Here is a 16373-nt window from a genome sequence, read left to right on the forward strand (position 1 = left end):
TCAATGAAATGTTAAGAAGAATGTACATCCTGACAGAAATTAATAATGCAGATAAAAAGATTAAAACTAATGTGATACTGTCAAAGAGGTGACAAGACAACCAGTCAGTTTTCAAGATAGACAGTGAAATTAAATGACCTCATTGTGACAGATAATTCACAAGTTGCAAGTACTTTTGTTGTGATCATTCAAAGAGCCGCCGCGCAATTACGCGCGTCCTCTACATGCGGCGCTGTCTGCCAGCCATGCAGCAGCTACGCCACCTAAGCGGCCAGCCAAGCAGCGGCCGCTAGACTGGGATTCAGTGCTCATTCGAATGCTAACGTGTACACATGTCTTGCTTGTCAACTTAATCTGTGACTTATATGTGTTGTGTCGTTCTGAAATATATGTGTTAAACTTGATGTTATAACAATTGGCGACGAGGATGGGATTTTTCCTTTTCACCGTTGACCCACAGGTTTCCATGGCTACTGTCGAGCAACTATTGCAAAATCTCCTTGAACAGCAGACGCTTCTAACAGCGGTGATTCGCGCTTTCGTCGCGGCGTCAAATGCAGGGCATTTCTCGTCGTTGGCTATACCTCCTTTTCCTCCTTACGACGAGACAGTGGAAGACTGGTCTGATTATGAAAAACATCTTCGACAGCACTTCTTGGCATTTCACGTCACAGATGAACAACCATGTAAGTCTCTGTTCCTTTCCTGGATTTCACCTCAAATGTATCGGTTGTTGTCGCAATTGGCTCCTTTGAAGGATCCTGCGTCTTTGTCCTTTGCTGAAATGTGTTCACTTCTGTCTGTCTATTTTCAAAAGCAAACGCATGTGGTAGCCTCTCGTGTTGCCTTTTATCGTTGTCAAAAACAGCCACATCAATCCCATTGCGCTTGGGCTGCTGAACTTCACGGCCTCAGTTGGAAGTGTCAATTTGTTACTGAAGTTCACAAAGAATCCTATGCCGATTCCATGGTATGGGATGCTATTATCTGGTCGGCGCCCGACAAATAAGTTCGGCAACGGGCCCTGCAGTTGGCAAACCTGACTCTAGATGAAGTTCTCTCCATTGCGCAACCTTTTGAAATTTCTCACGCCGCTGGGGCACAAATAGAGGCGTGAGGTGATGTCAGGGAAATACAACCTCTGTGTGCTGTTGACGATGCGTGTGGCGCATCCCCACCGGCCGACGTGGCCACATTGCGATCCCACACGCAGCCTCGGCCTAACTGTAAACAACCCACTAAGAAACTGAAGCAAAACCCCCGGCAGCTTCCTTCATGTCTGCGGTGTTTTACGAAACATTCACGCAAGGATTGTCCCCAACGTTGGGCTGTGTGTCACAATTGCAAAAAGAATGGTCATGTGTCTTCCGTTTGCAAATCCGACTGCATACATGATGTTCATGAACATGACGCTGATTCTGATTCTGTGTTGTCTGTCAACTGCACTTCTTCCCTTTCAGGGAAGTTATTCCTCACCGTCCAAATCCTTGGTGGAGATGTTCGCATGCAGGTGGATACCGGTTCTGCTGCCACTATAATTAATTCTCAGACGTATCTTCAGTTGGGTTCTCCACTCCTGTCACCTGTCACTCGGCAATTACGGACGTACAATAAACAGAAGATTTCTCTCTTGGGACAGTTTAATGCTGAGGTAGCTTACAAATCCGTCGTTGGCACTGTTCCCATATTTGTGGTCGACCAGAGCAACGAAGAAAATCTTTTTGGTTTCGATGCCTTTCGCGTTTTTGGGTTCTCCATAGATGACTCTGTCAATATTGTCTCTGATGCTATTCCTTATGCTCAACTGGATTCCTTGTCGATGACATTTTCGTCCCTTTTTTCTCCTGGGTTAGACTGTGCAAACGACTTTGAAGCACATATCACGCTCAAACCCACTGCTCGGCCTAAGTTTTTTCGGGCTCGGCCCATTCCTGTTGCCCTTCGTGATTGGGTAAAATGGGAGTTGGATCGTCTCACTACTTCAGGGGTCTTTCTTCCTGTCACTTCCAGTGAGTGGTCCTCTCCTGTTGTTGTTGTTGCTAAGCCAAATGGTGATATTCGTCTCTGTGGCGATTTCAAAGCCACTGTAAATGCTCAATGCCTCATCGATACTTACCCTATGCCCCGTCCTGAAGAACTGTTCACTAAACTTGCTGGAGGCCAGTATGTTTCTAAAATTGACCTGTCAGAAGTTTATCATCAACTTCCTCTCGATGCTGCTTCCTGGCAGTTTCTGGTCCTTAACACGCCTTTTGGCCTCTATCAATACCAACGCTTGCCATTCGGGGTTGCTAGTGCCCCTGCTCTCTTTCAGCGATTCTTGGAACAATTATTGCTCCCTGTCCCTGGGTGTATCAATTACGTGGACGACATTGTTGTCACTGGCTCCACCACTGAAGAACATCTTCAAAATCTCCGCACACTTTTTCATGTCTTACAGACTGCCGGTCTTAAGTGTAATCTTCAGAAATCACAATTTTTTCAGGCATCTATCACGTACTTGGGGTTTCAACTCTCTCGGGATGGTATTCGTCCGCTTCAGCAAACTGTCGCTGCGATCGATGCCCTTCCTCACCCTACATCTGTTAAGGAACTGCAGGCCTTCTTGGGGAAAATGGCATACTATCACAAGTTTTTACTGTCTGCGGCTTCGGTGGCTCAGCCGTTGCATCGCCTGTTGCATAAAAATGTGCCTTTTCACTGGTCCGCGTCACGCGGTGCGGCTTTCCAGAAATTGAAGACTATGCTGAAACAGGCCCCATGCCTGGCTACTGATCGACCTGGCCAACATCTTGTTCTTGCCACAGACGCCTCTCAATAGGGGGTCGGTGCAGTCCTTGTGCACCGTTTTTCTGACGGTTCGGAACAACCCATTGCTTATGCCTCCAAAATGCTCACAGATGCCCAACAAAAGTATTCTCAAATTGAGAAAGAAGCTTTGGCCATTATTTATGCTCTTCATAAGTTTGGTGTTTTTCTCTCTGGCTCAAAATTGCATCTTGTTACAGATCACAAACCACTTGTTTCCTTGTTTCATCCGTCAACATCACTTCCCGACAAGGCTGCACACTGCCTCCAGCGTTGTGCTCTTTACTTGTCTCGTTTCAATTATGAGATTCATTTCCGGCCAACGGCTCAACATGCCAACGCTGATGCTCTGTCTTGCCTTCCAATGGATCCTGATCAGGCATTCGATAGGGACGAACTTTTGTGTTTCCACCTTGTAAATGGACCGCCACAAGTCGTCGTTGGATATCTTTTGCTAATTGCTGATAAACGCACTATTTCACTCCCATTTACGGAGCTTGTTAGCACTTGATGTTAGGTTGGCGCCATTACAAAATATTGTATTGTAGTAATCGCTGCTGCTTGCTGGATCGCTGCTGCTTGCTGGATCGCTGCTGTGTCTCGTTGCTGATGCTGGCTCTAAATCTGGTTGTCTAGGGTAACCACATGAGGTTCCGTGTTTTTCATGTGTTTTTGATGATAAAGAACGAGCGAAACCAACACATATGTAAACATCAAACATTTATTACTTTAGTGGCCATATTAATTCCACTGTCCACCAAAGACCATAACACAACACAAAGTAATACTTCCTTTACATGTTCTTTGACTTGTTTTGCCAAACAATAACACAGAAACACACTTCACCAAAGTGACATTCCGACTGCCCTGACTGCCTCCGACTGCTCTCTCGACCTTTCTCGCTGCTTGTATTTATAACATTGTCAAAGAACTACTAAAAAGAGATATAGTTTATGAGTCACATGTACATCTGTTATCATAATTTGTGCAGAAAAGTTATTAATTTGCATCGAGTGACATAATTTAACATGTTATTAAAATGACAGACAGATTTGTTGACTTGACAGAATAATTCTTTGTTACAAAAAGGCCGTTTTTTAGAAGTTTGTCAATTGACTTCTCTAATTTGCATAAATAAGTAAGTAACGTGAATTATGAAGAATTACATTGGTTTTCGTCTAAAATAGGATTGATTACGTGAATACTGAGTGAAAACGCTCCTAGTGAACAAATAGGTTTCACTGGGTGATTTTTATTTAAGGAGATCCAAAATACCTAAGTTGGCCACTATTTTTCGTACTTCATATTAATTATTTAAGATAAACTTAGTGTTTTTACATGATGACATTTGCTGTATCAGTGATCAAGTGATATTAACTTTTGTGTGGGTCAGTTATTCAGTATAATTTAATGGGTTGACTGTTTATGGAGACATGTTGTGCAATCATTGTTAACATACACAATAACTTTTCTATAATCATAAATACTCATTAAACTGGTTGAATTTGGAAGGGATCACATACTTCATTAAAGTAAAGCCTTTAATATGTTCCGTTACAACCTGGATGTTGCCGAGCAGCGGGTTGTGGACGGGTTCCCCAGCACTGGGGACAGGCTGGCGGCTGCTACGGGTTATGACCCTACCCTCTCCCGGGTTTCACACTGTATTCAGAAGGGTTGGCCAGGTCGCCCATCTGCTAAGACTTCTGATCCGTTGTGGAACTACTACGCTTTGCGCTACCGCCTCACAGCTAGGGATAGTGTTATCCTCCTTTCCACTGACAATGCTTTGCCGCATGTTGTGGTACCTGCGTCTTTGCATGCTTCGGTCTTGCGCCACCTTCACCAAGGGCACTGGGGTGTGTCTCGCACAAAATCTCTGGCGTGCCGTCATGTGTACTGGCCTGGCATCGACTCTGAAATCGCACACATGGTCGCGGCCTGCGGCCCTTGTGCGTCACAGGCCGCTGCCCCAAAGTCATCTTTGTCACCGTGGCCTTCGCCTGAGAAGACCTGGGAGCGTATTCATGCTGACTTTGTGGGACCTTTTTTATGTACTTATTGGCTCCTCATAATTGACGCCTACTCTAACTTTCCTTTCATTGTCCGTTGCACGTCGTCTACCACCGCGGCAACCACCAGTGCTCTCGCCCGCATTTTTTCTTTGGAAGGCCTCCCCTCTACTCTTGTTACTGATAATGGTTTGCAATTTGCCTCTTCCGAATTTGTGGATTTTTGTGCTCGTCACGGCGTTATGCATGTCACGGCCCCACCGTTCCATCCACAATCCAACGGTGAGGCTGAACGACTGGTCCGCACATTTAAGGCTCAGATGCGGAAACTTCTGACTTCTTCTGCTGCTGATGATGTGCTTATCCAGTTTCTGGCATCTTACCGTTTCACCCCCATGGGCGACCACAGCCCGGCTGAGCTCTTACATGGCCGACAGCCCCACACGCTACTTCATCTTCTGCGGCCTTCCACCTCACGGCCGCGGGTGCCTTCACTTGGCCGGTTCACCGACGACGACCTCGTCTGGGTATGGGGATATGGCAGGCAGCCAAAATGGAGCCCGGGCCGCATCTTACGACACCGTGGCAGACGCCTGTATGAAATCCAGACGGACACAGGTGTTGCAGTGCGTCATTCGGACCAGCTTCGGCCTCGTTTGCCGGCAACGCCTGTTCCGAATGCCGCTACACTACCTTCGGCTCTACCTGATGCTCGGGATCTTGGCATCTCTCAATACTCACAATATAGCCCTCTCACCGTCATCGCGATGCCAGCACAAGAACGGATGCCACCAGGAGACGTGCCCATGCAGGAACCGGATGACCATCCTCTGTCAGAGCAAATCTACTTGCCTCCTCCTCCAATGGACGCCGACACATCGCCCATGTCTCCTGTCATATCAACTGGACTTGCCGCAACAGGCAGATTGGTGCATGGGGCCCCAGCAGATTCGACCCCTACGTCTCCTGTCACCTCGACCCGTTATCATCGGGGACACTTCCGTCCGTATGGGAAGCCTCCTCCTCAAGACTTTACGGTGAGTCAAACAACGCCTATGGACGTTAGCCATCTCCAGGACACCTCCATCAAGACCAGCGCAACAAGTTCAAAGAGCCGCCGCGCAATTACGCGCGTCCTCTACGTGCGGCCGCTGTCTGCCAGCCATGCAGCAGCTGCGTCACCTAAGCGGCCAGCCGAGCAGCGGCCGCTAGACTGGGACTCAGTGCTCATTCGAATACTAACGTGTACACATGTCTTGCTTGTCAACTTAATCTGTGACTTATATGTGTTGTGTCTTTCTGAAATATATGTGTTAAACTTGACGTTATAACAACTTTCTAAATGTAGCAGCAAAACAGTTCAGTTGAAGTAGCAAGAAAATATTTTAAAAATGTCATCCCACAAAACTTTACGCAGCTAGAAGTGGCACCAACATCCTGAAATTATTAAAATGTAAAAAATTCTAAAAAGGAAAGGCTCATATAATGTTGATGGATATTCAAACAGAATGTGGAAAAGTTGTTCTAACTTAATAAGTAATGTCCTTAGCAATATATGTACTGCTTTACTGACACAGACAATTTTTCTAGCCAGATTGAAATACACAATTGTTACATTCATTTTTTAGAAAGGTGACAAAGAAGACTTAAACAATTATTATCCAATTTTCTTACTGACACCTTTTTCCAATATATTTGAGTTTCTCAAGAGTAATCTCATATCTAGGTAGAAATAATTTACTTAGAATATCATGGTTTTGATTTGAGAAGTTTTCCTTGACTGAGAATGCTGTTTATTCATTCACTTACTCAAGCATTTGAGTGTGTACCTCAAGTTACTCATAGAAAAACTTAAGTTTTCAGGAATTGATGGCTTTACACACAGCTAGTTTCAATAACACTTAGAAAAGAATGCAAAAAAGTTGTGCTGAATAATTCAAACAGTGTTGGAACGATAGAAAATTGTAGAGATTCAGGAGAAATCACAAACAGAATCTCAGTGTTCAATTTTGAGTCCATTCCTTTTTCTTCTTAGATATGAGAATGACCTTCCATTTAACATTCAATGAGCAAAATTGGTATTTTTTGCAGATGATACTAATGTTATAATAAATCCCATTAGAGAGAAAGCAACTGAGAGGTTGTTAATGATATTTTCCAAAGAATTACTAAGTGGTTCTCTGAAAATTAATTCTTCCTAATTTAAAAAAAAAAAAACTCTGTGTTCAATTCTGTACAACAAAGAGTGTAGTACCAATTGATGTAGCACATGAGCAGGAATCAATAAATGAGGTAGAATGCTCTGAAATTTTAGGTGTACATATTGATGATGAACAGTTGAACTTGACAAAGCATATTACTGAGCTTCTCAAAAAATTAAATTCAGCTACTTTGGCTCTTTTTATAACTGCTTATCTTGGAAATAATCAAAGCACTCTCTAGACATATTTTGCATGTTTCAATTCAGTGTTGTCTTATGGAATAATTTTGTGGGAAAAGCCACCACAGAGAAAGAAAGTACTGATTGCACACAAGTGAGCAATAAGAATAACATGTGGTGTTCATCCATGGTCATCATATCTCCTCTTCAAGAAGTTAGGCATTTTGACTGCACTGTCATATATATATATATGTGTCATAAATAATCCATCAAAAATGGAGAAATACAGTGATGTCCATACCTACGACACAACAGGAAAAAGGATATTTTCTATCCATTCTTAAAACTGTCAGTAGTTCAGAAAGGCATTGAGGATACAACAACAAAAGTTTTTGATCATATGCCTCATTACAAGTCTGACAGGTAGCAAAACAAGTTTAAAATCTAATGTAAAATTTTCCTTGGACAACTATTTCTATTCCATGGACGAATTTCTGATTACAAACTGGTAGCCTCTAAACAAAATGTTGTTTTTTAGTGTAGTTGTATGAGTAGGACTAACAAATAATGTGTTTATTAATGTTAACACCAGTCATGCATCCTGAAAACCAAATTGTTCCATATCATTTTGATAAAAGAATCATTCAAATTATGTTTGGAACATCCAGCATTTTTATGAGGACCATTTGGTATTTTTACAGTTGTATACATTTCAAAGGCGTCATAATAAGGAACGAGCAGGAAAAAGAAAACAAAACTGAACAAAGATGAAAAACATTCCATATGAAATTTTAATACATTAATTTCAAATATTTATGGCATTCTTCTACACTTGCTTACATGCTTGTCAGAACTGCTTATAATTAGGAGGAGGTGGTATGCCAAGAAAAGGAATGAGAGAAAATCAGTTACCATACAGAGGAAATGATACAGCCGATGGTTATATTATGATGTATGCAAAAGATACTACAAGAATTCTTGTCTGTAGAAGACAAGGTCACACATAATGGTTATATAAACTTATTTCATCCCTTCCAGAAAGAACCCCAAAGCACAAATAACAGTGTGAGTACATAATGCTTAACATAGATGAAATTGTTGGTTGAGGAAAGCATATATCAAAAGACTGGAAGAGTGGAGGAAAGAGAAGACCAATAAATGAAAAGAAAATTTGATTGAAAGTGTAAAAACAATTCCAAATAAACAGAAATAACTATAGATAAAGAGTGAGTCTAGGAACAAATGGGATGCAAATACCTCAGAGGATTAAGCAAAATTACAATTGGAGATTGGAGAAGTATTGGTTATTTGGGGATTGTCAGGGGGTGATCCTCATAGTGTATATTAGCCCAGCTATATCAGATGTAGTGTAGAAGTTCTAACACTCTGTTTACTCCATAAACTCATTAGCACAGAATACTGCAAGTACCTAGTAATGATTGACCTACGCTTTCCCTTTCAAATTCAAGCAGGAACAGCAAACACTAGCTTGCACAATAAGTGATATCACAGTCCAAAATTATTAAATGCTGAAATTTCCTGGTAACAAAGAAACAATTGCATTATAGCTGATGAATATTCATATTAAAACCACATCTGATTCACAAAAATGAAGAAGTGTGGCAGTGGGAAGATAGCTAAATAAACAGTTATCCACAGTGCAGCAGTTGGCAGAAAAGACATTAATTATTTGAGTATTGTTTATTCTTTCCCTTTGTTCTATGGAGTTAGAATGTTCCGTTGTTGACTATTCACGTTTATGTTTATGAGAAAGAGATATGAATTTGTACACTCTCTCGTGTCTGAAGAAGTATTTATTGTTTAATATGATGTTATGTAGTGACCATAAAGTGGTGACCCCAGACTCAGAAAAACTCGCATAGCAGGAAACAAAAAAGCGAGGTGACATACATTCGCAAATGCATACGACAGAGTACAGAAGTCCTACAACACATTTAGTACAGCTACAGAATATACTGCATAGTCAGGTACAAGACTTATGGAATGAAATAATGCGGCACATAAATGTTTCATCAGAACAAATTAATTATTTGTACACAATGGGCTCTGTAGTCAATGAAACTAAGCGAAATGATAAGTCATCTAGAGGGCATATGAAGGTGCACTGCCTCAGTTCCTGCCTGATAAACTGGAATTCTGGTTTCCAATTTTAGAGTTGGCATTCATTCATAATAAAGCAACAAACAATCAAGAAAAGTTCACAATAGCATTCAAAAGTCTGGACACCAGAGTGGAAGCATTAGTAGAAGACAAAATTAAGCATCCACCAACAACACAGAAATATACAATTCTAAAAAAGATTTTGATAATCAGGCTTAGTAAACCATTAGATCAATGAATACACCATGTGTTATGCAGTGAGCGATGAGGTGAGAGATCCCCTCAGAATTTTGGTGGCACTTACAGGTGATAGTGATAGAGGCAGAATTTTTGGATGCTATACTCTAGTATATTTGGACATCAGAGTCTCCCATGGCAGTAGGAGCAGTGGTGGCTATATAGAATGTGTGTGACATGATGACTGTTCTCCAGCTGGCCAAGTGTTTATGCAACAATGGAAACAGCAATTAAACTGAGCATCACAGAAGTGGTAGCAAAGTCAGAAGAGTATCAGGTGGCAGCAATTCACAAGGGTCAACAGGAGGATACAACCACACAATTTCTGAAACTAAAGCAACAACTAGACAGGCTACAGGCACAAATTGAGGCTTGGAAGTCCACTTGTTCAGAGAGTGCACTTAAGAAACAATGACAGATGAAACTTGAAGAACTATGTCAGTATCATAAACAGTTCGGCAAATGAGCCGATAAGTGCATTCTACCAGGTAGTTATGCTCGACATGTCAACAATGTGGAGATTGTAAGTACAGACACTTCCTTTTTGCCTTTATCGTGATAACTCTATGTATGAGATGTGAAGACTTTATATTATTATCTGCTACAGACATGTCTGACAAACAAATTGCCAGTAGAGAGAGAAATATCAGTCTACATCTGCATCAATACTCTGCAAACCATCATGAGTGCACGGCAGAAGGTATGTCCCATTGAATCAGTTATTAGGGTTTCTTCCTGTTCCATTCGTGTATGGAGCCTGGGAAGAATGATTGTTTGAATGTGTCTGTGTATGCAGTAATTATTCTAATTTTATTATCAAGATCCCTATGAAGTATATTCATAGCGTCATCATTTAAAGCTGGTTCTTGAAACTCTGTTAATAGACTCTCTCAGGACAGTTAATGTCTTTCTTCAGGAATATTACAGTTCAGTATGTTCAGTATCTCTGTGACTCTCTCCCATGGACTAAACAAACCTGTGACCATTCATGCTACCCTTCTCTGTATACATTCAATATCCTCTGTTAATCCTATTTGGCATGGATCCCACACACTTGAGCAATATTCTAGGATGGGTCACACGAGTGATTTGTAAGCAATCTCCTTTGTAGACTAATTGCACTTCCCCAGCATTCTGCCAATTAACTGAAGTCTAAACTTGCTTTACCCACAACTGAGCCTATATGATCATTCCATTTCTTATCCCTAGTGTTACACCCAGGCATCTGTATGAGTTGGATGATTCCAACAGTGATGCATTGATATTATAGTAATAGCATACTACTATTGATGTTATTTTGTGAAGTGCACAATTTTACATTTCTGAACATTTAAAAGCAGTTGCCAATCTTTGCACCACTTTCATATCTTATCAAGATCTGATTGAATATTTATAAAACTTGTTTCAGATAGTACTTCATAATAGATAAATGCATCATTTGCAAAAAGTCTGATTTTATTATTAACATTGTCTGTGAGGTCATTAAAATACAACACAAACAGCAAGGGTCCGAACAAGCTTCCCTGGGGTACACCCAAAGTTACTTCTACATCTGATGATGACTCTCCAACCAAGGTAACATGCTGTATCCTCCCTGCCAAAAAGTCCTCAATCCAGTCATAAATTTCACTTGATACCCCATATGATTGAACTTTTGACAATAAGCGTAGAAGTGGTACTCAGTCAAATGGTGTATGGATATCAAGAAATACTGCATCTACCTGACTGCCTTGATCCATGTCATGTGATAAAAGTGCAAGTGGGTTTCACTTGATCAATATTTTCAGAATCCATGCTGGTTGGCACTGGGGAAGTCATCCTGTTAAATATACCTTATTACGTCAAGAAAAGTTCATTAGTTCAGCTCATGGCAGCCAATAACAACTTATGGCAGCTGAAGCAAGGATGTGAATTTAGGTTTTTGTAATACTTGTCGTTGGATGTTTGTAATAGCGGATGTGCCGGAACCCACATTAGGAGTGGATTTTCTGTATGCATACATTGTCACCACTCACATTCAGTTGGCTCAGCTTGAGAAAGGAGAAGAAATTGTAACTGAGCTGCTAGGGAAATTCAGAGAAAGAGGAGGTGGTTCAATACAGGTACCAGTCGTAGACCAACATATGGGCCTAACAGCATAAAAACCAACCACAGTGACACAAATCATAGTTCACTACATAAACACAGTGCCATGCCCTCCAGTCTCTTTTAGACCAAGAAGATTGCCACCAGACAGATTCTTGGATGCAAAGGTTGAGTTCAAATATATGTTAGGAAAAGGAGTAATGCAAAGACCTGATAGTGCATGGTCTGCATGTTTACATCTGATAAAAGAAAAAATGGAAGTTGGAGTCCTTGTGGTGATTACAGGGAATTGAATGCTTGCATGCAATAAATATTCAGTGCCCAGTATTGACGATTTTACAAGTGTACTAGGGGGACCAAAATATTTCAGTGTTGTAGGTTGTCAAAATGCATACCATCAGATACCAGTTGCAGATGCTGACATACCAAAGACAGCTGTCATTACACCTTTTGGCCTCTTCAAATTTTTTACGTATGCCATTTGGCCTTAAAAATGTGGCTCATAGGTGGTATGCTTCATGGATAAGGTGTTACAAGGGTTAAACTTCACCTTCACCTGTCTCAACAGTATGCTGGTGTTTCCAGTGACACTAAATCTCCACAAGGCATACCTTAAAGCAGCTTTTGATAGACTATGTAGGTACAGAATAATAATTAATGAAAATAGGTGCAGCTTGTGAAAAAACCAGGCTTCTGCCCACTGGAAGAGAAAGTGGAAGTTATGCAACAAATAGCTCAGCTGTTGGATTTGGAACAATAATGTAAGTTCTTAGATGTTGTAAATTTTTACCACTGACATCTGCTGGGAGCAACTGTTCTGCAAGCACCATTCACAGAGGTGCTGACAGGCCCTAATATCAAAAAACATCAGAAGCTAGACTGGACACCCTGCATGCAGCAAGCCTTTGAACAGGTCACGACAAGTCTGAAGCAAGTGGCTTTACTGGTTCATCCTGAGAGAGACATGAAACTACCTACAATAGTCGATGCAAGTCAGACAGCCACTGGAGCAGCATTACATCAAGGGTCTCTTGGACACTGGCAGCTGTTAGGGCTTTTCTCACAGTAACTCATGAAAGCACAAAATGAGGCAATAAGGCACTTTCACCTTATGTGGATGGTAGACCATTTACATTGTTCACAGACCACAAACCACCCACCTTTGCATTCAGTAAGTTTACAGATGCTCTGTCACATTAGATAGCTCAGACAGTTAGAATACATAAGCCAGTTCACCACCGACTTGTGTTATGTAAAAGGAGCAGAGAATATCATAGCAGACTACTTCCCAAGGGTTGCAGTGATAACCAGTTCGGTAGAATTTGTGAGATTGGCAAGAGAGCAAAGAGAAGGCACACAATTTCAGGTTTTTCAGCAGAGTACCTCCACAGATTTAAGACTGCAGGAAATATGGCCGGAAGGTGAGGGCATTAAAATATGGTGTGATGCCTTCCAAGGAAGACCTAGACCATTTGTGCCTGAATATTTACAGCACGAGAGATTCAAAAGTATACATAATTTGGCTCATCCAGGTACATGAGCAAGTATCAAGTTGCTGATGGAACACTTCATTCGGCCTGGAGTTAGGTATAACTGTTGAAGGCGGACACAGGCATGCCCTGCCTGACAATGTTATAAGGTTGGGTGTCATGTGGAGAAACAAGTGGGACACAAACCATTTGTTTGTTTTTAACATGTGCATCTTGACATCATTGGCCCACTGTCAATGCCTGAAGGTTACTGTTATCTGTTAATAGCAGTTGACTGGTTTATGAGGTGGACAGAAGCCATATCATTTCAACGCATCTGCGGATACAGTCAGTCGAAGTTTCCTGGCAACGTGGGTAGCATGATTTGGATGTGCAGTGCATGCCATGACTAACCAGGGTTGTCAGTTCGAATCCTCATTATTTCTTAAACTGGCAAACATTTGTGGATTCCAACATCACCTTACAACAAAACATAACTGAGAAAATAACAGAATGATAGAACAATGGCACAGAACATTTAAAGCTGCATTGATGTGCCTGGTGACAGTTAGTCTACAGCATTGCAACTGGTGTTATTAGGTTTGCTGTTCTCAAACCAGAGCTTGGGGCATCCATGGCAGAGCTTCTGTACAGAGAAACCTTGTGACTTTTTGGTAAGTTCTTTGAAGAGCATAAGAGTGAGACTGATCTACTGTATTTATTGAAGAGAGTTAAAGCTCAGCTGGCTAGCCTCTGACCACAACCGTCAAAATGGCATGGCGACATTCCATCGTTTGTGCACCAAGACTTAAGCAAGTATTTGCATGTGATGTTACAAACCAATGCAGTAAGAGCTCCTTTGCAACCATGGTATACTGTGCTGCAACACGCACGCAATGGAGCTCCAGATTCATGATACACTGGTTACAGTGTCAGTCGATTGAGTGAAGCCTGCTCCCTTACTGCCAGAAGATGTACAAGACTTGGTGCCACAACAGGAGCAAGCATCTTCCAGAACAGCAAATATGGTGGATCTCTGTTCTGCCGGGAAGGGGCTATGTGGGAGCTGGGAGATAGACAAAGTAAATAAACAGTTATTCACTGTGCATCAGTTGGCGGTGAAGACATTAATTATTTGAGTGCTGTTTACTCTATGCCTTTGTTCTATGAAGTTAGAATGTTTCATTGTTGATAATTCACTTTCATGTTTCATAAGAAAGAGAAATAAGGTTGTATGTTCTCTTATGTGTGTATAAGAAGTTATTATTTAATATGATGTTATGAGCGGTCATAAAAGAAAGGTAACAGAGAACTGTGCATTTCAGTTGTGACTTTCATTCTGAATCAATCATAGTTGTTCTGTAGTCTTTAGCAGTTATTTTATGGTTACAATATACTATGTTCTACATTTATAAAACATAATGTTTACATAATTGTGCAGAAAGGAAAAAACATTTGAGAAAACTTAATTAAATTATGGGACAGAACTACTGGTTATGGTTTATCTTCAGAAAATGAAATATTTATTTTTGCCAATAACATATAAAGTAAAAGTACATGCCACTATCCTAACTTTTGGAACTATCAGTTCATTCCTCAGTGTGTGTGTGTGTGTGTGTGTGTGTGTGTGTGTGTGTGTGAGAGAGAGAGAGAGAGGGGGGGGAGGAGGTGAGAGAGAGAGAGAGAGAGGGGGGGGGGGAGGGAGGGAGAGAGAGAGAGAGAGAGAGAGAGAGAGAGAGAGAGAGAGAGAGTGTCCACATGTGAAATGGAAGTTATTGCCAGATGGGTAATACTGCATAACTGTTAAAATTATACCAAAAAAAAAAAAATATTTTTGTTACCTTCAGATAGTGTGGTCCCTCCTCGGTCAAGAGGAGATTACTTGCTAGCATATCTGCCATATGTGGGGTATCTTCAACTGACACGAAATCTTCAGCATCAGTTCTAGCACTGAAAATTATAAAGATTCATTGAGTCATTTATGCAGTGCTCATATCCATATTATTATTGAAGAACTTCATATAGTTCTAAATACCATTTCAAAGTAAAGGTTCCCTGAAAAATCAGTCTACACCAAGATCTAAAGCCATAGTCTGAAGACCATTGTGGAGTACATGGCATAGGCTCCTTCCCATTGTGCCAGTTAGTAGGGCTTTTTCCCATTCAATTCACATATGAGGGCAGGGAGAATGATTGCTAAAATGCCTCTCTAAATCTCTTCATGCCTAAAATATGATGATGCATATACTGCATTTTTTTTAGTGGCATCTATTTTTAATGTATACTGGCATAACTAAAGTTGAACCAAATTTGCTTTCCATGCTATATGTTTTGTGTTGATTGGGTAAAGTGTAACTCTGGCCATTATATGACTAGATGAATATTGAAAATCTCACAAGACCACTCTCAGATTGAACTATACTCATCTCACCAGTATGTCACACTATTGTGCAACCATATCATCTGAAGTGTAGAACTCATAGTTGCACCCTATAGAGTGAAAAGATCCAAATTCCTGGAGAGGACAGCTTTTTCACCTTGAAATTTCACACTATTTTCGGTTCTCCAAGCACATAAAATGGTATTTTATTTTTGCACTGATGCATTTGGCTTCAGGGTTCATGTTTGGGTATATAAATGGGTACCCAGTAAAAACCGGGATAACATTGCCATGGGTGGAGCTTGTGTAGTACGCATTCCTGCTGCTAGGCGTTTATAGCACAACTCACTGCAGTTCAGTGCCACCTGTGTTGTCGATCTGGCTTGTTCTGTTCAACCGCTGTGATTGTTTTTGCTAACGCTGTTTTGTCCTTGTTTCTTTTTTATGATGGCAAGTGTAAGTGAACAACATATAGCTGTGAAATTTTGTTTTATACTTGGTAAAAATGCTGCTGCAACTGCTTTAATGTTGAAAACAGCTCATCAAGATGATGCCATGGGAAAAACTCAAGGGTACGAGTGGTTTGCTTGATTTCAAAATGATGACATTTTGACTGATAACAAACCTCATCCATCAACTGCCTGAATCGACGAAAATATTGAAAAAAATTTGAGAGCTTGTACTCGCAGACCGTCAAAAGACAATTGATGAACTGTCAGAAATTAGTGTGTTATCTTGGAGCTTGGTTCAGTGAATTTTCATGGAAGATCTGGGAATGAAAAGGTGAAACATGTTGTGCTTTGAAACAATAGGTTGAAACTGACCCAGATTTTTTGTCAAAGGTCATTATTGATGGTGAGTAAAGGTGCTACAGTTGTGAC

At 41.0% G+C, this 16373-nt stretch overlaps 1 protein-coding gene across 1 annotated transcript in view; it reads right to left on the reverse strand.

Annotated features, from left to right (window-relative positions):
* Positions 1 to 16373, reverse strand: part of LOC126259826 (uncharacterized protein KIAA0825 homolog) — a 184387-nt gene that overhangs the window by 17905 nt on the left and 150109 nt on the right. Inside the window, exon 11 of the mRNA XM_049956872.1 lies at positions 14954 to 15062. Coding sequence (XP_049812829.1) covers positions 14954 to 15062 — 109 coding nt within the window. The remainder of the gene's footprint in view (positions 1 to 14953; positions 15063 to 16373) is intronic.

This window comes from Schistocerca nitens, chromosome 1 (genome assembly GCF_023898315.1).
Source record: "Schistocerca nitens isolate TAMUIC-IGC-003100 chromosome 1, iqSchNite1.1, whole genome shotgun sequence".
NCBI lineage: Eukaryota > Metazoa > Arthropoda > Insecta > Orthoptera > Acrididae > Schistocerca > Schistocerca nitens.